The sequence below is a fragment of the Loxodonta africana genome, chromosome 4, assembly GCF_030014295.1.
Source record: "Loxodonta africana isolate mLoxAfr1 chromosome 4, mLoxAfr1.hap2, whole genome shotgun sequence".
Taxonomy (NCBI): Eukaryota; Metazoa; Chordata; class Mammalia; order Proboscidea; family Elephantidae; genus Loxodonta; species Loxodonta africana.
This window is the reverse complement of record NC_087345.1, coordinates 6218835-6241277: the sequence shown is the minus strand read 5'-3', so window position 1 is coordinate 6241277 and position 22443 is coordinate 6218835. Positions and strand designations below refer to the sequence as shown.

Sequence of the window (22443 nt, the reverse complement as noted above, 5' to 3'; positions counted from 1 at the left end):
GCAGTGAGCCTTCTAGAAGGAAAATGTGTGCGTTCCCTGGGACTGCTGTAACAAAAACCAATGATCTAGGTGCCTTAACATAACAAACTTATTGTCTGGAGGCCAGAAGTCTGAAACCAAGGTGTTGAGAGGGCCTTGTTCTCTCTAGGCTCTAGGAGAGAGTCCTTCCTTGCCCCTTCTGTCTTCTGGTTGTCCTAGGTGCTCCTGGCTTGTGGCTGCATCGCTCCAGTCTCCACCTCCGTCTTCGCATGGCCTTCTCCCTTGTCTCTCTGTGTCTGTGTGTCTCCTCTTTTTTAAGGACCCCACTCATATTGGATCAGGACCCACCCTACTCCAGTATGACCTCACAGTAACCTAACTGATAACATCTTCAAGGACTCCATTTCCAAATAAGGTCACATTCACAGGTAGAGGTATTAGGACTTTATCTTAGTTATCTAGGGCTGCTCTAACAGAAAGACCCCAAGTGGATGGCTTTAACAAACAGAAGTTTATTCTTTCGCAGTCTAGGAGGCTAGAAGTCTGAATTCAGGGTGCCAGCTCCAGGGGAAGGCCTTCTTTCTCTGTCTGCTCTGGGGGAAGGTCCTTGTCATCAGTCTTTCCCTGGTCTAGGAACTTCTCAGTGCAGGGACCCTAGGTCCAAAGGACATGCTGTTCTCCTGGCTCTACTACTTTTTTGTTGGTAGGAGGTCCCTCTGACTCTCTGCTGGCTCCTTTCTTTTATGTCTCAAAAGAGATTGTCTTAAGACACAACCTAATCTTGTAGATTGAGTCCTGCCTCCTTAACATCATAGAGGTAGGATTTATAACACATAGGAAAATTGCATCAGATGACAAAACGGTGGACAACCACACAATACTGGGAATCATGGCCTAGCCAAGTCGACACACGTTTTGAGGGGACACCATTCAATCCCTGACAGACTTCAGCATATCTTTTCTTAAAATAATATTTTATTGTGTTTTTGGTGAAAGTTTACACAGCAAATGAGGTTCCCGTTTGACAATTTCTACACAAATTGTTCAGTGACATTAGCTTGGTTTTTCACAATGTGTCGACATTTTCTTTGTTTTCTGGTTGTTTCGTTTCCAGTACTCTAGTTTCCCTGCCCTGTTATCTTCTCATCTTTGCTTTAGAGTAAATGTGGACTTTTTGGTCTCATATAGATGGTTTTTTAGTAGAGCACTGTACTTATGGGTAATATCCTTTATTTTGTGTGCCAGTCTATTATTTCACTAAAAGATGGCCTCAGGGATAGTTTCACTTCAGGGTTTAAATAGTATCTCAAGGCCATAGTCCCAGGGAGTCCTCTAGTCTCAATTTGTCCAGTTAAGTCTAGACTTATTAAGAATTTGAGTTCTATTCCATGTTTTTCTCCTGTTCTATCAGGGTCCATCTTTTGTGCTTTGATCAGAACAGTTGGTAGTGGTAGGTGGGCATCATCTAGTTCTTCTGGTCTCAGGGTAGGTGAGGCTGTGGCTCATGTAGGCTATCAGCCCGGTAGACTGGTTTCTTCTCTGAGACTCCAGTTTCCGTCTTTCTCTTTTGCGCCAGATGAGTAGAGACCAATAGTGATATCTTAGTCAACATATCTTTTTAGGGGACACAATTCAACCCATAATAAAAGGGCTGTTCAGGGCAGGCCCTTGGACAGAGATAGGCCTGGGCCAGAATGGCATCCCCTCTTCTGGAGGCTGCCACCAGAGCCTGCTATGAGCCCAGCCCCAAGTGGGTATCTATATGTCCGTGGCTCCTGAGTCCCCCTGGTCTTGTCCAAGCACCCTGTTTAGCACACAAGGGGTGCAGTGACCAGTGTGGAATACATCTTTATTCGTCATCTCCACTTTACATGCAGGGAGGGTGGAGGTGAGGAACCGAAAGACCTTCCTCCCTATGGACCCAGTGTGCCCACTGTCTGGCTCTGGGGCTAAAGTTGTCAACCTCTCTTAGCCTCAGTTTCCTCCTTGGTATATCCAGGAGTAATAATCGTTGTCTCTCAGAGCAGGTGCTGGGTAGATTTTCTTTTCCTCCGTTCTCAAAGATGACAGGTTCCACATTAGCACAGAGCTACATTCGGTAGGAGGAGCCCTGGTGGCGCAAACAGTTACGCCCTCAGCTGTTAGCTGAAAGGTTGGTGGTTGGAACCCACCCAGCAGCTCCGTGGGAGAAAGACCTGACAATCTGCTCCTGTAAAGATTACAGCCTAGGAATCCCTACGGGGCAGTTCTGCTCTGTCACAGGGGCCCGCTATGAGTCGGAATCGACTCCACAGCACCCAACAGTGATATCCAGTAGGCAAATCCGTAGACACAGAAGGAGGTTGGTGGTGGCCAGGCGCTGGGAGGAGGTGGGGATGGGGAGTGACCTCTGATGGGCACTGGGTCTCCTCTGGGGTGATGAGAATAGAGGTGGTGGTTGCACAATATCGTGAATGTACTAAATCCCACTGAATCGTTCACTTCAAAATGGTTCTTTTATGTTATGTAACTCTGACCGCAATTAAAAAAAAAAAAGAAAAAGCACGTTCGTTTTTTCTCGGGCTGTCAGGTTTTCCTCTCATTTCCTCGTTGTTTCCCCAGGACTCTGACATGCTGGCCTGTCATAATTACTGGCACTGGGCTTTATATCTGATTGAAAAGGTAAGATGGTCTGTGCCGTGTAACCCGATGACGAAGTCCAGAGAAGGGGACCGTTTTCTCCCTTCTGCTGTGCTGCCTATTCCCTGGGGCAACACGCAGATGTGAACCACGGGAACTTTGTTCCTCCAGGGTGACTATGAGGCAGCGCTCACCATTTATGACAACCACGTAAGTCTGTGTATGTCCTGTGTTTGGTCTATTGCAGCCATTACCTCTTAGTCTCTAGCAGCTCCCTGAGTCCTCAGTACTGTCCCAGCCAGCCAGAGCAAACAGCTGGAGAAGACGAGTTTCTTGTGTGAGACGTCCTGGGGTTGAGTTTGCCAGAAGCAGTGTTGTAACTCAGCACGTTTAGTTTGATTCTTTTCACCCTGTGGGCATTTATGCATCAAGGCGGGCAATCTTGGTCGTCTCAGATTTTCTTGAGCATTCTAGATTTGCTTTGCTAGGTGAGTTGCTACAGGCATTTTTTTGGAGAGAAAAATAAAAAAGCTTGACTCATAGCTACCAAAAAAAAACCCCAAACCCATTGCTGTCCAGTCGATTCCAGCGCACAGCTGCCAGGGATCCCCAAAACCAGTAAAACCTGTTAGAGTCAGTCCTGACTCATGGCAACCCCACGCGTGTCAGAGAAGAAGCTGCGTCCCATAGAGTTTTCAATGGTTGATCTTTCAGAAGTAGATTGTCAGGCCTTTCTTCCGAGGCACGTCTGGGTGGATGTGAACCTCCAACCTTTCAGGTAGCAGCCGAGTGCATTAACTGTTTGCACCACCCAGGGACTCCCCCAGCTACCCCTGTGAGGGCTTGATAGAATTCAGGATCACTAAAATGCATGGTTTTGGGCTCCAAACACCAGAAAGAAACACACAATAAAGGCACAGAGAAAACCGACCTGTGGTTTAAGGAATCCTTGTGGGGTCATCAGGATTTCGTAGTATGAAGCAAAGGCTGAAAAGTGATGGGAGGCACAGATCGGGTGGTCCAGCAGGCACACATGTGGGTGAGATGAGTCTCCCACACCGAGGGCTGAGGCTTGGGGGTGGGAGGTGCCTCAAGGATGGGAGGTAACGAGGCCAGAGCCTGTCTGGCATGTGTCCCCCACCCCTGGGTGCCCCTCGTGGCTCCGGGAGCCCTGGGTGAGGGGACAGCCCTGATGGTTGAGGTGGTGGGAGCTGTGGAGGTGGTTTGCATTGGCCGACAGCTCTACCCTGCAGTCTCCAGGCGTGGCTGTCCCTGCCGTCCCTCATCCCTGCCCCTGGGCCCTGCATCTGGTGGCCTTGTCTTCCAGATCCTGCCCAGCTTGCAGACCAGCGGCACCATGCTGGACGTGGTGGACAGCTGCTCCATGCTCTACCGGCTGCAGCTGGAAGGTAGCCCCAGCCCCACACTCCCCAGCCCCCCTTTCCTCTCCACTCCCAGATAAAGGAGGCAGAGGGGCCTTGGCTGGGCCAGGGGCTGGCAGGAGCCCGTCGGCACGTCACTCGTCACTCAGGGCGCAGCCTCAGGCCCCGGGCCGCCACGCTGGCTGCAGTTCTGCTCTCAGCTCCCCTGCTGTCTCCCAGCCCCAATAGGCCCTTTCCTGCATTTCCCATCTCCCTCCACCCAGGGAAGTACCTGCCTGCCCTGTGCACAGCTGTCTGCTTCGCCCACCCCTGCCTGCCAAGCTGCCTGCCCACCGTGCCCAGGCCTGCCTGCCTGCCCTGCCCTGCCCAGGCCTGCCTGCTTGCCTGCCCTGCCCAGGCGTGCCTGCCTGCCCTGCCCAGGCCTGCCAGCCCTGCCCATGCCTGCCTGCCCTGCCCAGGCCTGCCTGCCCTGCCCTGCCCAGGCCTGCCTGCCTGCCTGCCCTGCCCATGCCTGCCTGCCCTGCCCAGGCCTGCCTGCCCTGCCCTGCCCAGGCCTGCCTGCCTGCCTGCCCTGCCCATGCCTGCCTACCCTGCCCTGCCTGCCTGCCCTGCCCAGGCCTGCCTGCCCTGCCCTGCCCAGGCCTGCCTGCCTGCCTGCCCTGCCCAGGCCTGCCTGCCTGCCTGCCTGCCTGCCTGCCCTGCCCTGCCTGCCTGCCCTGCCCAGACCTGCCTGCCCTGCCCAGGCCTGCCTGCCTGCCCTGCCCAGACCTGCCTGCCTGCCTGCCCTGCCCTGCCCAGGCCTGCCTGCCTGCCTGCCCTGCCCAGGCCTGCCTGCCTGCCTGCCCTGCCCAGGCCTGCCTGCCCTGCCCTGCCTGCCTGCCCTGCCCAGGCCTGCCTGCCTGCCTGCCCTGCCCTGCCCAGGCCTGCCTACCTGCCTGCCCTGCCCAGGCCTGCCTGCCTGCCTGCCCTGCCCTGCCCAGGCCTGCCTGCCTGCCTGCCCTGCCCAGACCTGCCTGCCTGCCTGCCCTGCCCTGCCCAGGCCTGCCTGCCTGCCTGCCCTGCCCAGGCCTGCCTGCCTGCCTGCCCTGCCCAGGCCTGCCTGCCCTGCCTGCCCTGCCCTGCCCAGGCCTGCCTGCCTGCCCTGCCCTGCCCAGGCCTGCCTGCCTGCCTGCCCTGCCCAGGCCTGCCTGCCCTGCCCTGCCTGCCTGCCCTGCCCAGGCCTGCCTGCCTGCCTGCCCTGCCCAGACCTGCCTGCCTGCCTGCCCTGCCCTGCCCAGGCCTGCCTGCCTGCCTGCCCTGCCCAGGCCTGCCTGCCTGCCTGCCCTGCCCAGGCCTGCCTGCTCTGCCCATGCCTGTCTGCCCTGCCCACGCCTGACCTGCCTGCCCTGCCCACACCTGCCTGCTTGCCTGCCTGGCCTGCCTGCCTGACCTGCCTGCCCTGCCCAGGCCTGCCTCCCTGCCCTGCCCACCTGCTCACCAGGCCTACAGGCAAAGGCAACACCTGGCCGCTTGCCTTTAGACACTGCCACTGTCTTAGAACAAGGGAGACAAGCGTTTCTCTGCTCCCTGGGATCGGTGAGAGGTTTCTCAGCATAGCCACCCCATGCTCTGCAGGGAGTCCAGACCGGGTTGGCCACAATTTGGGGCTGTGGAGGGCTTCCAGCAACCTTGGGGGCAGCAGGTGGTTCTTCCTCTCCCCAGGCTCAGCAGAGCCATGTCTGTACCTAAGCAGGCCTAGGGTCCTGGGGTCAGCAGGTCAGTGTGGGAATGGACGCCTGGGCAGGGCACTCCAGGGACCTGAGGGAGAGTACAGTGAGCTGTTCTTAGGTTCCAGGAAGGCTTCCTAGCGGGGGTGAAATGTGAGTGGTGGAAGGATGTGTGGGGTCTTCCGGAGGGTTCTGGGAAGTCTTCCTCAAAAAAACCCAAAACCCGTTGCTGTGGAGTCAATTCCGACTCATAGCAACTTTACAGGACAGAGTAGAACTGCCCCATAGGGTTTCCAGTGAGCGGCTGGTGGATTCAAACTGCCTACGTTTTGGCTGACAGCCACAGCTGTTGCTCACCAGGGCTCCAAAGGCTTCCTAGTCGGGGTGAAATGTGAGCGGTGAATGGATGCATGGGGTCTTGCCAGGCAGAGACGAGAAACAGACCTTACATACAGCGAGTGCAGCCTGTCCCGAGACACAGGACATAGTGGTCAGCAGCCCATTAAGGGTGTGAGTGAGGGAGGGTTGATGTGGTCCAATGGGGCAAGAGGAGGCTGGAAGCGGCGGGAGTTGGGGAGCCCAGGGGAGCCCTCGTGGAGGGAGCACAGGGCTGGACAGGCTCCCAGCTACCTGGGAGAAAGACACCTCTCAGCAGTGGGGGCTCAGCTCAGGCTGAGTCAGGAGGCCCTAGGCCAGGAATTTCCTAGGCCTAGCTGAAACTGAAACCCCTGAGCTCTTGAGGGTGGGGGGAGTTTGTGTCTTGTCTGCCAACCATGGCCAGAATCCAGCGGATGGAGAAGGGGCTTGAGGAAGCATTGAGTCTCGTTGACCTGCAGAGGCAGAGAGCTTGAAACGACCTGGAACTCTCTAGTCCCGAGGCTTTGAGCCAGGGCCACCTAACCACAAGTGTGAGGAAGGCTGCAGAAGGGACAGGGACCCCCAGACTCAGAGGCGTGGGGCAACTGCTGAGGGGCGGGTGGAGGAAAGGACTATTCCCTCACTTTGTAGAGTGGAGCTCAAGAGCAGTTGTGTGGTCTGATGGATTGAGAAAGTGGGGTTAAGGGCAGCATTCACCATCATGAGGGTGCCCCAAGGAGAAGAGGGGAGAGCACGGTAACTTCCAGAAACAGAAGGCAGGGAGGAGGTGTGGGAGAGAGGAGCAGAAGTGGGGACTTGTAGACCCTACGAACCTATAGGAAAGTGGAGCCCGTGCCTGATTAACTGTCACCAAGCACCTGTTACATAGCGGGTGCCATGCTAGCTGTCACCTAGAAGAATTTCACAAGTGGTTTCCCCATTTGTCAGAGGGGCTGGAGACTTCCTTTAATACTGTGCGGTAAAGGATTTAACTTCACCCAAAAATCTGGTCTCTGTCCTTGGTTCCTGAGAGAGAACCTCTAAAGCCTTGGAGTTTCCCCAGTAGGTGAGCGTCTTTGATGAGCCCTCCAGACCACACCTGAGAGTTTATGCTAATGAGTGACTCAGGTGGGGGCTGGCCAGGCCAGAGTAGCACCGTTAGAAAATACCTCACAGGGGGCAGGGGCAACGGGAGGGCATGGTTGGCAAACAAACGTAGAGGCATGCATTATTTGCGTAAAAATACAGTAATTGAACAAAGTTAACGTTACCAGGAGACAGGAGACTTTGGTGTGAAGCTGGCTGCTGCCGGCCGGCGTGCTCCTGCTCAGGCTTCCCGCCTGGAGCAGGTCACTAGGGCCTCCGGAGGACGTGTGGGTGGAGGTGGCAGGGGACAGGAGGTGCTCAGAGCCTAACACAGGCTCGGGTCTCCTGATGTCCTTAGGGGTGCCGGTGGGTGAGCGCTGGCAGGACGTCCTGCCCGTGACCCAGAAGCACAGCCGTGACCACGTCCTGCTGTTCAATGACGCCCACTTCCTGATGGCCTCCCTGGGTGCACGGGACACCCGGACCACGCAGGAGCTGCTGAGCACCCTGCAGGAGGCCAGCGAGTATGCAGAGGGCTGGAGGGGGCTCTGGGGACGCACCGAGGCCTGCTCAATGCTGCTCCTGTCCTGGGAGGAGGCTGGGGGCCGGCCTGGGAGACAGTGGACAGCAGTGATAGTACCCGACCCATGGCATGGTCTGCAGTCCTGACAGCTTGCCTAGGTGGGCACTGCCACGCCTGCTTCACAAATGAGCAAACCAAGGACAGAGCACAAGGCCAGGGGCTGGTAATCTGCAGAGTGCAGCTCAGATCTGAACTCAGAGCTCTGGTCTCCCCTCACTGAGCTCTTTCTGTCATCTCACCTCCTCAAAGCACCCACTGTGTGTTGAGCACTGTGCCAAGGACCCGTAGGAAGCTGAAGTCAGGTGGGAGGACAGAGGGCCGGGATGGGGGCTGAGGACGGCTCTTGCCTTGGCAGGTCCCCGGGGGGAAACTACCAGCACCGCCTGGCCCGCGACGTGGGGGTGCCGCTGTGTCAGGCCCTGGTGGAGGCTGAGAGCGGGAACGCTGACCGTGCTGTGGAACTACTTCTGCCCATCCGCTATCGGCTCATCCAGATTGGAGGCAGCAATGCCCAGGTAAGCTGGTGGCGCGAGGGGCAGCACCGTGCCCATCAAGGCCCTGGCGCCCACCGCCCCGTGTGCCCACTCTCTGGGAGTGTCCTGATCATTCAGCTCCCCCACACCTGTAAATTTGGGGGTGAGGATGGCACAGTGGCAGCACCCTGTCTCCCTTGGTGTGGGCAGGCCTGCATCGGGGCCCTCCCGTCCTTGGCCCACGTGGCAGAGCCTTGCTCCCCTAATTGGCATTTCAGAGAGACGTCTTCAGCCAGCTGCTGATTCACGCGGCCTTGAACTGTACCTCCAGCGCCCGCAGGAATGTGGCACGGTGAGTTCCCTTGGGGAGCGGCCCCCCTGCTGCTCTCTCACCAGGGTCCCCCTGTGGCCTCTGGAGGCTCCCAGCACCCCCGTGGCCTGTGTTGTTTTCTGCTTTTGAGGCTGTGCAGACGGGGGGCTACACGGGTGTCTGGTTCTCCTTGTTAGCTCGGCCCGACCCAAGGGAACCAGCCTTCCCCACCCTCTAAAAAGCCACAGGCCCAATCTCCTTCCCCGCCACAGCCCGCTCCTCGTCCTAGCCATGCTGAGCAACAGTTACCCAGATGCGGCCTGCTCCTCAGGCCCCGGGCCCTGGCCTGGGACACCCCTCTCCTTTTCCACCTGGCCAACACCCATAGTCCGTTAGGCCTCAGCTCACGGTCTTCTTCCTGCCTGTGCCGAGAGCCAGGAGACCATGGTGAGCAGCAGGCCCTGCTGTGGGAGGCTTAGGTCTGGTGGAGGGGCTCACTCTAAGCCGTGAATCACACATGTAAACTAGCTGCTGATGGTTGCTGCCAAGACGGGCAGACGACAACGAGGCCAGGATAAAAAGTCAATCCAGGACATGTTGGGGGCCGAGACAGAGGTGGAGAGGGTCTGATCAGGAAAGGGAGGGTCTCCATCCCACCCAGTTCCTGCCCCTATCCTTAGCATGGGCAGAAGGGCATGGGTGCTCTGTGTGTGCTCACCAGCACCCCTCTCTGGCCCAGGTCGGCCCTTCAGACGGCCCCACCCTCCTGCCCAGGCCCCTGCTTGGGACCCAGAGCACATGCTCCATGCCTGCAGCTGTCGGGGTGACAGGGATGCCCCCTCCGAGCCTCCTGTCCCCATCCCACAGCACCTGGGGGCTGTCCACACAGAGCAGGGCCACCCCCTCCTCCTGCCTCCAAAGGTGGGCAGGCCCCAGCCCCGTAACACCCCCCAGTCACTGTTGTGTTTGGGGTATTTACCTCAGACACTCCCTGCGTGGCATTTTGAACCTACCCACAGGCACCTTGGAAGAAAGGCCTGGTGACCCTCCAAAAAATCAGCCACTGAAAACCCTGTGGCGCACAGTTCTACTCTGTGCACATGGGATCACCCTGAGTCAGAATCAACTCAATAGCAACTGGTTTGTTTTTATTTTTTTGTACCTATATTTTGTTTTTTTAAACTCAGGGTTTTTTTTTTTTTTTTTTTTAACCCACGAGCCAGATCACACCCTGCCTTCTGTTCTGCCGTCTGCTCTTTTCCCAAAATGGCCTTGAGTGTGGCTCCCTGCCTCTCATGCCTGGCTCCTCTTGGCCCGGCACCGACATGATGCTATGGAGGGAGGGTGAGCCCTGAGTTCCTGACGCACAGCGTTCCTGAGGCCAACCCTCACCCTCGGAATTCCTGTCATTCACTTAGCTACAGGGTTTCCAGCTTTTGTTTTTAAGGGGCTCCAAAAAATGGATGTCCCAGTTATACTGTGGCCAGCAGTGTGTGGATGCCGGGTTCTGGAAGGCTACCATTTCTCATCTCACACTGCCCCCCCACAACCAGACACCCATTTTCTCTCAGTTCTCCCCACCTCTGGGCCCTAGCCTGGGCTGTTCCAGTCTGTTCCCTCTCCTCTCTCCTCAGTGAGGGGGACCCTCCTCCAGCAACCCTGGAAGGGGGCTTCTTGCTCTCAGGCCTGCCCTGTCTCCGGTCCGGGCTGCCAATGCCTGCCTCGGGACTTAGGATCACCGTGTCCCCAACTTCTAGGAGGTCCCCAACAGAACCTGTCTGTTTCCGCAGAAGCCTCCTGATGGAACGTGACGCCTTGAAGCCTGGCTCGCCCCTGACCGAGCGGCTCATCCGCAAGGCGGCCGCCCGCCACCTCATGCAGTGAACAGGCCTGGCCGCCTCTGCCAGCAGCACCTCAGCTGCTTCCCGGGCTGGGAAGTCCACTTCCACCTGGAGTGGAAACCAGCGAGGGCTGGCAGGGCTGCTGGTGGGCAAGCTTGGCGTGTGTAGACATCCTATAAACCAGCAGTTTTACAGGAAAAGGGGACACCAATTAACTTTACATGTGATTTGGAATCTTCCTCCAGTCTTTCTGAGGTGCTGGCATGCATTTTAAGCAATCAGTCAATGGGGCTCCAGCCGTGACCACCTGCCTTGCAAGCTGTGTTTTCCCAGGGGGACCCTCATACCCCCTAACTGTGGGGCAGGAGGATTGGAAGCCGGGGCAGGCTGGGGCAGGCTCAGCTGGGGCAGGAGAATCTTCCAGCCCAGCCCCTAGTGTAGCTCCCCCACCCTGCCCCACCAGGCTGCCCAGGGTCACTCCCTGGAATTGTCCTCATTTTACCTAGGCAGGTCTTGTTGGCCTGTCTTTCAGGTGATGGTACTGATGGGAGCAAGCTGACTTACTCAGGGTCTCAGCTAGTGAAGGCACCACTGGGATTCCTTCCTCAAGGGGGGACCCTGCCTCGCTGCCCTTGGCCTCTGCCCCGGGCTGCTCTCCTACAGAAGTGCGAGCCCATGGAGGGAAGTCTGTGTAGGATGCTGATTTGGGGTTTGTCATAGATTAAATTGTGTTCCCCCAAAATATGTGTCAGCTCTCCCGGGCCATGAGCCTCAGTAATTTGAGTTATGTAATGATGTAATCATCCCCCATAATGTGATTAGCCAATCAGTTGTAAGAGAATTAGGGTGGGATGCAACACCCTTACTCAGGGACAGCCCCATTAATGAGGCATGATTAGGTTATGTTAATGAGGATTAGGGTGGGATACAACACCCTTACACAGATCTCAGCCCTGATCCCCTGTAAGGGGAGTTTCCCTGGACTGTGGCCCACATCACCTTTTATCTTACAAGAGATAAAAGGAGAAATGAACAGGGAGAAAAGACCCCCTACCACCAAGAAAGAAGAGCTGGGGGGAGAGCATGTCCGTTGGGCCTGAGATCTCTGCACTGAGAACCTCCTAGACCCAGGGGAAGACTGATGAAAAGGACCTTCCTCCAGGGCCAACAGAGAGAAAAGGCCTTCCCCTAGAGCAGACACCCTTAATTGGGACTTCTGGTCTCCTAAACTGTGAGAGAATACATTTTTCTTTGTTAAAGCCATCCACTTGTGGTATTTCTGTTATATATAAACTAAGACAGAGTTGTTCTTTTAAACGTTGTAATGGGGTCTAGGGTCCCTGGTTTCGTCTGTCAGCTCTGGCGTTAATGCTGTGGATGCATGTAGCTGGAGCAGGAACACTTTCTGGGGTGCGAGGCCTGAGCTTGGGCTGCTTGTTCGTGGCAAGAACTGAACCACTGGGACACGTAGCTTTAACAGGATCTGAGCCTCTGCCTCCGGCTCCCCATGTCCAGCCTGCCCCAGGGCCGCCTGCGTGAGCACAGGGTCAGGTATCATTTACTGACTAGGTTGTGCTGATGCCGGCCTTCCTGTGAGGGAGGTCAGAGGGCACGGGCATTTTTCCAGTTCTTTGCATTGATACTGGAGGCAACTTGTTGAAGTCAGGGAGGGGGTGGGGGTCTTGGAAGGGATGAGTCCTCCAGCAATTTGGCCCATGCACCACAGTTGTCATGGATTGAATTGTGTCCCCCCAAAATGTGTCAACTCGGTTAGGCCATGATTCCCAGTATTGTGTGATTGTTCATCATTTTGTCATCTGATGTGATTTTCCTATGTGTTGTAAATCTTAATCTCTGCCTGTGGTTAATGAGGCAAGATTAGATCAAAGAGGAACAGGGTGGGAGGTAACACCCTTGCTCAGGTCACATCCCTGATCCAGTGTAAAGGGAGCTTCCCTGGGGCGTGGCCTGCATCACCTTTTATCTTACAAGAGATAAAAGGGAAACTAGCAGTGGGGGACCTCATATCACCAAGAAAGCAGCGCTGGGAGCAGAGTGCATCCTGTGGACCTGAGGTTCCTGTGCAGAGAAGCTCCCAGCCCAGGGGAAGATTGATGACAAGGACCCTCCTCCAAAGCCGACAGAGAGAGGAAGCCTTCCCCTAGAGCTGGCACCCTGAATTCCCTAGCTCCTGCCATAATTGTCCTGTGGCATGTGAATTGGGTAAGCCTGGACTTTGCGCCATGGAGCTGGTGCAGCGACTCCAAACCAGCCCGCTGGCTTTAGGAGGCCCTGGCAGGTAGAGGAAAGCCAGGAGCTCTGGCCTCCTGAGGGCGGGCAAGAGAGGGGGCCGAGAGACAGACCTGAAGCTACAGCAACCCTTGGACAGCCCGGTTCCTTTGGCCGATAATGCCTCCTCTCTGAAGCCAGCTTGAAGCTGCTTTTCTGTTACTTGCAACCCAAAGGCTCCTGGCTGACCCCCACAGCTGGGATGGGCACCTGGGTCTGTCCAACACCATCACCCTTCTCCAGTTAACCAGGATCCTTAGCAAATACAACAGAACTCAGTGGAGAGCCAGGGTCAGAAGCTGAGGTGGGGCAGGGGAGGTCAGGGGACCCAGAGGAAAAGAGAGTGGACTGGGTGTGGAGGAGGTGGTGGTTTGAGGCCAAAGTCTTCAGAGGGAGCCCCTAGATAGAAAAGAGGCAGTAGGGACAATGAGACAAGCCACAGTGGGAACAAGGGGGGAAGGCCAGGTTCCTGCCAAGCTGCGTGACCACCCACCTTACCCACTCTCACAGCCCCTACCCTGCACCGACCTAGGCAAGGCTGGGGGAATGGCGATGATTGAGACCTCGCCTGCTCTCTAGGGGTTCACGTTCTCATGGGGTGCTGGACTTGCGATCAGGAGTGAAGAGGGACCACAGCCACATGGGGTGACTGCTGTGGATGGTGCAAAGCCAGGGAGCCCACAGGAAGCCCAACCATCCTGGAAGGCTTTCGGAAGAGGGCCTGAGCCTGGGGTAGCTGCCCTCACACAGCTCTCTGTGGATGTCCCACAGACACCTTAAACCCATCTGCCCCAAATAAATAGGTCCTCATCATCCTTGGAGGTGGAGCCTGTCATGGATTGAATTGTTGTTGTTAGGTGCTGTCAAGTCAGTTCCAACTCATAGCCACCCTGTGTACCACAGAACGAAAGACTACCCAGCCCTGTGACATCCTCACAATCATCGTTATGTTTGAGCCCATTGTTGCAGCCGCTGTGCCAATCCATCTCATTGAGGGTCTTCCTCTTTTTCACTGACCCTCTACTTTACCAACCATGATGTCCTTCTCCAGGGATTGGTCCCTCCTGATAACATGTCCGAAGTATGTGAGACCAAGTCTTGCCATCCTTGCTTCTAAGCATTCTGGCTGTATTTCTTCCAAGACAGATTTTTTCATCCTTTTGGCAGTCCATGGTATATTCAATATCCTTCGACAACCCCATAAATCAAAGGCATCAATTCTTTTTCGGTCTTTCTTATTCACTGTCCAGCTTTCACACGCATATGAGGTGATTGAAAACACCAGAGCAAGTTTCACAGTCTCTTCTGACATCCATTTTGGTCTTTTCTTTCTTTCCTGATTGAAGTGTGTCCCCCCAAAATATGTTTCAACTTGGCCTAGGCCATGGTTCTCACGATTGTGATTGTCCACCATTTTGTCATCTGATGTGATTTTCCTGTGTGTTGTAAATCCTACTTCTATGATGTTAATGGGAGCCCTGGTGGCAAAGTGGTTAAGAGCTTAGGTTGCTAATCAAAAGGTCGGGAGTTCCAATCCACTAGCCGCTCCTTGGAAACCCTATGAGGCAGTTAGTTCTACTCTCTCCTATAGGGTAGCTATGAGTTGGAATGGACTCCAGGGCACACAACAATGATGTTAATGAGGTGGGATTAGCAGCAGTTATGTTAATGAGGCAGGACTCAATCTACAAGATTAGGTTGTGTCTTAAACCCTCTTTTGAGATATAAGAGAGAAGTGAGCAAAGAGACATGGGGACCTCATACCACAAAGAACACAGTGCCAGGAGCGGGCACGTCCTTTGGACCTGAGGACCCTGCACTGAAAAGTTCCTAGATCAGGGGAAGATTGATGACAAGGACCTTCCCCCAGAGCTGACAGAGAAAGCCTTCCCCTGGAGCTGACCCCCTGAATTTGAACTTCTAGCTTCCTAGACTGTGAGGGAATATACTTCTATTTGTTACAGCCATCCACTTGTGGTGTTTCTGTTACAGCAGCACTAAGTAACTAAGACAGTGCCCTTCTTCCAGACCTCTGTCCTTCCCTGGCTCCTCCCTCCATCTCTCCGTCCTGGATAACTACAATAATGCTCGGCCCAGGACAGAGCACCTGGAATACACAGTACCTCATGTGATCCTCCAGCCCATGACCCATAGCCATTGAGTCGATCCCGACTCATAGTGACTGTGTGTGTTACAGAGTAGAGCTGCTCCACAGGGTTTTCTTGGCTGTAATCTTATGGAAGCGGATTGCCAGGCCTTTCTCCTGCAGAGCTGCTGGGTGTGTTCAAACCACCAACCTTTCAGTTAGTAGTTGAGTGCAAACCACTTGTACCACCGAGGCACCTTCTCCAGCCCCTGAGGGAGTGTCGTTTGTACGTGTTCACAAGAAAAAGCTGAGTGAGGTCAGTCTCAAGCTGCTGCCAGTGACTCACCTCCCAGTCCTGTCCTCGCCTCTCCAGGTGGCTCCCGTTGGGTATCCCGTCTACTACCTCCAACCCTTCCCCAACATGTGACTCCCCCATCCAGGCCTCCCCCTCCCAGCCCCTGCCTGTCCCCTCCAATACATCCCCTCAGCCCAACCTGGGCAGCAGGGATGTCACAGAGCCTCACCCTTACTGGCCAATTGTCCTCAGGACAAATCCAGCCCCCAGGCCACCTATGAGACCCAGGACAGGTTCCTGCCACACCTTCTGGATTCTTCAGGCTCTCACTCAGAGCTGCTTACTGCGGACACCGCCTCAGCAGGGCTTCTTGTGGTCCTGGAGCAAGGACCCAGCACCTGGGCTCCAGGTACACCTGTGCACTCCTCCAGCAGGGCCCGGGTCTTCTGATTACTATAGCAACAGTAATGGAAGTGCCCAGGTTGCCTTTAGTCTTTTTACACCAACACACAGAGAAACCAAACCCATTGCTGTGGAGTCGATTTTGACTCGTGGTGACTTCCATGGGACTAGAATGGCTCCAAAGGGTTTTCTTGGCATTAATCTTTACGGGAATGAGCCCTGGTGGCATAGTAGTTAAAGCACTCAGCTGCTAAGCGAAAGGTCAGTGGTTTGAACTCACCAGCAACTCTGAGGAAGAAAGATGTGGCAGTCTGCTTTCATAAAGACTTACAGCCTCGGAAATCCTAGGGGGCAGCTCTACGCTGTCCTATAAGGTCACTATCAGGTGGAATCCACTTGATCAGCATGTTTGGTTTCAAATCTTAACAGAAACAGATCACCAGGCCTTTCTTCTGTGGCACTGCCGAGTTGGTTCCAACTGCCAACCTTTCAGTTGGTAGACAAGTACAAACTGCACCACCCAGGGACCTTCACACCAACACCACGGGTGTTGTAGTTGTTAGGTGCTGTCAACTCAGTTCCAACTCATAGCAACCATATGTACTACAGAGAGAAATACCGCCTGGTCCTGCCCCATCCTCACAATTGTTGTTACGCTTGAGCCCACTGTTGCAGCCACTATGTCAGTGCATCTCCTTGAGGGTCTTCCTCTTCTTCTCTGTCTACTTTACCAAGCATGATGTCCTTCTCCAGGGACTGGTCCCTCCTTATAACATGTCCAAGGTATGTGAGACAAACTCTTGCCATCCTTGTTTCTAAGAAGCATTCTGGCTGTACTTCTTCCAAGACAGATTTGTTTGTTCTTCTGGCAGTCCGTGGTATATTCAGTGTTCTTCAACAGCACCCCAACTCAAAGGTGTCAGTTCTTCTTAGGTCCTCCTTATTCATTGTCCAGCTTTCACACGGATATGATGCAATTGAAAAGACCATTGCTTGGATCAGGCACACCTTAGTCTTCAGGGTGACATCTTTGCTTTTCAACATTTTAAAGAAGTCCTTTGCAGCAGATTTGCCCAATATAATGCATTGTTTGATTTCTTGACTGCTGCTTCCATGGGTGTTGATTGTGGATCCAAGTAAATTGAAATCCTTGACAAATTCAATCTTTTCTCTCTTTATCATGATGTTGCCTATTGGTCCAGTTGTGAAGATTTTTGTTTTCTTTATGCTGAGGTGTAATCCATACCGAAGGCTGTGGTCTTTGATCTTCATCAGTAAGTGCTTCAAGTCCTCTTCACTTTCAGCAAGCAAGGTTGTGTCATCTGCTTCCTTCTTCATACAGTCCAGCTTCTCAGATTATTTGCTCAGCATATAGATTGAAAGGATACAACCCAGACGCACACCATTCCTGACTTTATACCACGCTGTATGCCCTTGTTCTGTTCGAACGACTGCCTCTTGGTCTATGTACAGGTTCCACATGAACACGATTAAGTGTTCTGGAATTCCCATTCTTCACAATGTTATCCATAATTTGCTACAATCCATACAGTTGAATGCCTTTGCATAGTCAATAAAACACAGGTAAATATCTTTCTGGTATTCTCTGCTTTCAGCCAGGATCCATCTGACATCAGCAATGATATCCCCAGTTCCATGTACTCTTCTGAATCAGGCTTGAATTTCTAGGCAGTTCCCTGTTGATACACTGCTGCAGCTGCTTTTGAATGATCTTCAGCTGAATTTTACTTGTGTATATATTAATGATACTGTTGGATAATTTCCACATTTGGTTGGATCACCTTTCCTGGGAATAGGCACAAAACTGGATCTCTTCCAGTTGGCTGGCAGGTAGCTGTCTTCCAAATTTCTTGGCTTAGATGAGTGAGCACTTCCAGTGCTGCATCCACTTGTTGAAACACCTCACTTGGTGTTCCATCAATTCCTGGAGCCTTGTTTTTCGACAATGGCTTCAGTGCAGTTGGATTTTTTCCTTCAGTACCATCAGTTCTTGAGCATATGCTACCTCCTGAAATGGCTGAATGCTGACCAATTCTTTTTAGTATAGAGACTCTGTGTAATCCTTCCATCTTCTTTTGATGCTTCCTGGGTCATTTAATGCTTTCCCTGTAGAATCCTTCAATATTGCAACTCGAGGGTTGGATTTTCTCTTCAGTTCTTTCAGCTTGAGAAATGCCAAGCGTGTTCTTCCCTTTTGGCTTTCTAACTCCAGTCTCTGCACATTGCATTATAATACTTTGTCTTCCCGAGCTGCCCTTTGAAATCTTCTGTTCAGTTTTTTTACTTCATCATTTCTTCCTTTCGCTTTAGTTACTCGATGTTTAGAGCAAGTTTCAGAGTCTCTTCTGACATCCATTTTGGTCTTTTCTTTCTTTCTTATCTTTTTAATGACCTATTGCTTTCTTCTTGCTTTTTTGATGTTGTTCCACAGCTCATCTGGTCTTTGGTCATTAGTGTTCAATAAGTCAAATCTACTCTTGAGATGGTCTCTAAATTCAGGTGGAATATACTCACGGACATACTTTGGCTCTAATGGACTTGTTCTAATTTTCTTCATCTTCACCTTGAAGTTGTATAAGAGTAATTGATGGTGTGTTCTGCAGTCAGCCCCTGGCCTTGTTCTCAATGGTGATATCAAGATTTTCCATCATCTCTTTCCACAGATGTAGTCGTTTTGACCCCTGTGTGTTCCATCTGGGGAAGTCCATGTGTATAGTCATCATTTATGTTGTTGAAAAAAGGTATCTGCCATGAAGAAGCTGTTGGTCTTGCAAAATTCCATCATGTGATATCTGGCATCATTTCTATCACCAAGGCCATATTTTCCAACTACTGATCCTTCTTCTTTGTTTCCAACTTTCACATTCCATTCTCCAGTAATAGTCAATGCATCCTGATTGCATGTTCAATCAATTTCAGACTGCAGAAGTTTCTTCATCTTTGGCCTTGGTGGTTGGCATGTAAATTTGAGTAATAGATGTATCTACTGATCTTCCTTGTAGGTATACGGATATTATTCCATCACTGATAGCACTGTGCTTCAGGACAGATCTTAAAATGTTCTTTTTGACGATGAATGCAAGGCCACTTCGAGCTGTCATTCACGTCATATCATACCATATGATTGTCCGAATCAAAATGGCCAATACCATCTTAGGTAGGAATTTAAATTTTCTCCGTTTTACACAAGAGTTGGGATTCCAGTAAGGCCCCTTGCTACATGTAGTTCTCGGCATTAAGGCCGGTATGAGGGGACCCAAAGTCACTAGGCATCCTAACGCAACCTCAAGACACTTGATGGGACCCAGCTTGGTCTGTGTCTGCACACCGCTCCAGCGGGAGCTAATCGGGGCGGAGCTAATCGGGCCCAGAGCCAATGCGGCGGGAGCCTATGCGGCAGGAGCCTATGCGGCAGGAGCCAATCGGAGCGGGAGCCCTTCGAGCGGGAGCCTATCCGCGGCGGCAACCAGTGCTCAGCAGGAGCCTATCCGCGGCGCGGGGACAGTGCGCACGCGCCGGAACTTCCTCACCCAGCAGGCGCTCGGACTACAATTCCCAGGATGCACCACGGCCGGCGCCGGTGCGACCCCTTTCAAACCGACCAATCCGGCCTCTGGAGACGTCCTCGCGCGGCGTTTAAACCCTTGGCGGAGACTCACCGGCCCGGCGGCGGCTCGGGGTCGGGGGCTGTGGGGACAGACGGCCCAGGTGGGCAGGTGGCGCGTGGCCGGGGAGGGGCGGAGCGCCGTCCGGAGCCCGGGCTGGCTGCAGCCGCAGGTCCCCTCGCGCGCTCCCGCCGGGCCGTGAGAGTGGGGCTCCCGGGCCGCCGAACCCCATGTCCGCCCGAGAGCCGGGGATCCCGTTCTCCCCGCACCCCGGCGCCCGGCCCGGCGACTCCCGGGGCTCCGGCCCGGTGGGCGCCGTCCTGCGCGGTGTTCCTGCCCCTCCCGGCGGGACGCTGCCTTTAGGGGCGCTGCGCGCGGCCCCAGCCCTGCCCGGGGTCCCCCCGCGGCCCGGCCGCAGGGGCCCCGGCTCTGTCCCCCGCTGACCTCCGGCCCTTCCTCCTGCAGGCTCTTCCTGACCGCTCTGCATGGACCGAGGAGACCGCAGCGAGGGGCCTGCAGCCAGCCCGGTGGGCCCGGCGAAGATGGACGCTGGTAAGAAGGGTGGTGAGGGCCGCGGTGAAGACGGGGTGGATGTAGTGGTTCTGTGAGGGTTTGTTCACGGATTATTCAGGACCCGTTCCGCGCCCTGCACCCAAGGGAGACACGGCCCCTGCCCTCCGGGCGTTCTTAAGTCAAAAGTGAAGTGTGTCCTCATCTCTGCCCCTCAGCCACCCAGTTGTCCCCTCTCACCCCCCCTCCAGAGTCCTCAGGTGTCATCGTTTTTTGGGGTTCCTTTCCAGAGTAAGTGCAAATGCAAGCCAACACGTATACAGTGTAGACCAATCCCCCCTTTTTATACTGTTCTGCATCTTGTTTTTATCTTGATGATGGCTGTGTATCAACATACTGAGTTTTATTGTCCTTTTTCTTGTACCTACGTAGTGTAGTGAAGGAACCCTGGTGGTGCAATGGTTAAATATTGGGCTGGGAGTTCTAATACACTGGCTGCTCCCTGGGAGAAAAGACCTGGCCGTCTGCTTCTGTAGGATTACAGCCTGCTCTGTAATGTAGGGTTGCTATGAGGAGTCAGGATCAACTCAACAGCAATGGGTTTTGGAGTTCTCTACTGTGGGAGGTACTATAATTAATCTAATCTGCTGTGGGTGAACATTTAGGTGGTTTCTGTTACAAACAATGGTGCAGTACCGGACACCGTCTCACGCATCTGTGAATGTCTGTAGGATTCATTCACAGAGGTACAGTGGCTGGCCAAAGGGTTTGTGCATTTCTTATCTCGACATCTGTTGCCTTACAGTCAGTTCCGACTCAGCGACCCTATAGGACAGAGTAGAACTGCCCCCTACGGTTTCCAAGGAGCAGCTCATGGATTTGAACTGCTGACTTTTTGGTTAGCAGCTGAGCTCTTAAGCACTGAGCCACCAGGGCTCCCTTATTTTGATATATACTGCCAGTCATCCACCACAGAATTGTAATAATTTACACCTGCCCCAGCAGGGTATGAACAGCCTTACCCACAGCCCTGCCTATAGCTTATCAAACATTTTGGCTTTTGCCAATCTGATAGGTGAAAAGTAGAATCTGAACCCCTGAGACTGTGGCCCTTAAACACCTTTACAACTTGGAACTGAAACCATTCCTAGGGATTACCTTTCAGCCAAAAAACTACAACAACAACAAAAAAAAAACCGTTGCCGGTGAGTCGATTCCGACTCATAGTGACTCTACAGGACAGAGTAGAACTGCCCCATACGGTTTCCAAGGAGTGCCTGGTGGATTCGAACAGCCGACCTTTTGGTTAGCAGCCATAACTCTTAACCACTACGCCATCAGGGTTTCCTGAATAATAGACAGGCCTGTGAAATAAACAATAACACCCATGAGGAAAGTACTCCTTAGAACGATCATCTATGTGAGACCAAGAGGACAACATCTGCCCAAAAGCAAAGCTAAGAAGACAGGAAGGGGCAGGAAGACCAGAGGAATGGCAGTGGGAACTTGGGGTGGGAGGGGGAGAGTGCCGATACACTGCAGAGACCGCAACCAATGTCATGGAACAGTCTGTGTAGACACTATTGAACGGGAGACTAATTTGCTCTGTAAACCTTCACCTAAAGCACAATTTTAAAAAGATAATAATTACTCTGTTGGATTATTTAATAAACATTTGCTGAGCTCCCACTACATGCTAGACACCATGGAAATCCTCTAGGAGTTCTCAACAAACATGTGGTTCTCTCTTCAAAAAAAAGGGGGGAAGAACCTGAGGATAAGTGTATTTTGCACTATTCCTTTTTTACCTTGGTGGAAGTATACAGAACAAAATGTATGCCGTCCCAACTATTTCCACACGTTCAGTTCAGTGATATTGATGACCTTATCCAAGCCGTGCACCTGCTCCCAACATCCTTTTCCAAATCAGCGTTACTTTTATTTTTAAGTGAGGCTGAACTGCTTGTCATGTATTTAAGAACATGTAATTTTTTAAATTTATTTTTGTTGTGCTTTAAGTGAAAGTTTACAAATCAAGTCAGTCTCTCATACAAAAATTTATATGTGCCTTGCTATATACTCCTAATTGCTCTCGCCCTAATGAGACAGCACGCTCCTTCCCTCCACTCCCTTTTCGTGTCCATTCTGCCAGCTTCTAACCCCCTCTGCCCTCTCATCTCCCCTCAGATAGGAGATGCCAACGTAGTCTCAAGTGTCTACTTGATCCAAAAAGCTTATTCTTTACCAGTATCATTTTCTGTCCCATTGTCCAGTCCAATCCCTGTCTAAAGAGTTGGCTTTGGGAATGGTTCCTGTCTTGGGCTAACAGAAAGTCTGGAGACCATGACCGCTGGGGTCCTTCTAGTCTCAGTCTGACCAATAAGTCTGGTCTTATTACGAGAATTTGGGGGTCTGTATCCCACTGCTCTCCTGCTCCCCCAGGGGTTCTCTGTTGTGTTCTCTGTCAGGGCAGTCACTGGTTGTGGCCAGGCACCATCTAGTTCTTCTGGTCTCAGGCTGTTGTAGTCTCTGGTTATGTGGCCCTTTCTGTCTCTTGGGCTCATAATTACCTTGTGTCTTTGGTGTTCTTCATTCTCCTTTGTTCCAGGTGGGTTGAGACCAATTGATGCATTTTAGATGGCCGCTTGCTAGCATTTAAGACCTCCGATGCCACTCTCCAAAGTGGGATGCAGAATGTTTTCCTAATAGATTTTATTATGCCAACTGACTTAGATGAACCAATCCCGGTAAAGCCTATTATATTAAAAATTCAAGGTACACACAATGGTTCATAATAGCAAACGGGAGCTACTTCATGACGCCCATCAAAACATTATTATTATCACTGTATTATTATGTTAAAGATGTTTTAGTGTGTCTGGAATGTTTCTTTAATGTT

The 22443-nt window shown here is 53.0% G+C and overlaps 2 protein-coding genes across 2 annotated transcripts in view; both read left to right on the top strand.

Moving 5' to 3' along the window:
- Positions 1-15414, top strand: part of TTC38 (tetratricopeptide repeat domain 38) — a 31453-nt gene extending 16039 nt beyond the window's left edge. Inside the window, exons 8-14 of the mRNA XM_003420894.4 lie at positions 2581-2640; positions 2770-2808; positions 3926-4007; positions 7488-7653; positions 8068-8227; positions 8464-8537; positions 10286-15414. Of these exons, the coding sequence (XP_003420942.1) occupies positions 2581-2640; positions 2770-2808; positions 3926-4007; positions 7488-7653; positions 8068-8227; positions 8464-8537; positions 10286-10379 (675 nt within the window). The 3' untranslated portion in view covers positions 10380-15414. The remainder of the gene's footprint in view (positions 1-2580; positions 2641-2769; positions 2809-3925; positions 4008-7487; positions 7654-8067; positions 8228-8463; positions 8538-10285) is intronic.
- A 3678-nt stretch (positions 15415-19092) lies between these two features.
- GTSE1 (G2 and S-phase expressed 1) overlaps positions 19093-22443 on the top strand; it is a 38893-nt gene continuing 35542 nt past the window's right edge. The window contains exons 1-2 of the mRNA XM_064283372.1: positions 19093-19137; positions 19500-19586. Coding sequence (XP_064139442.1) covers positions 19520-19586 — 67 coding nt within the window. The 5' untranslated portion in view covers positions 19093-19137; positions 19500-19519. The remainder of the gene's footprint in view (positions 19138-19499; positions 19587-22443) is intronic.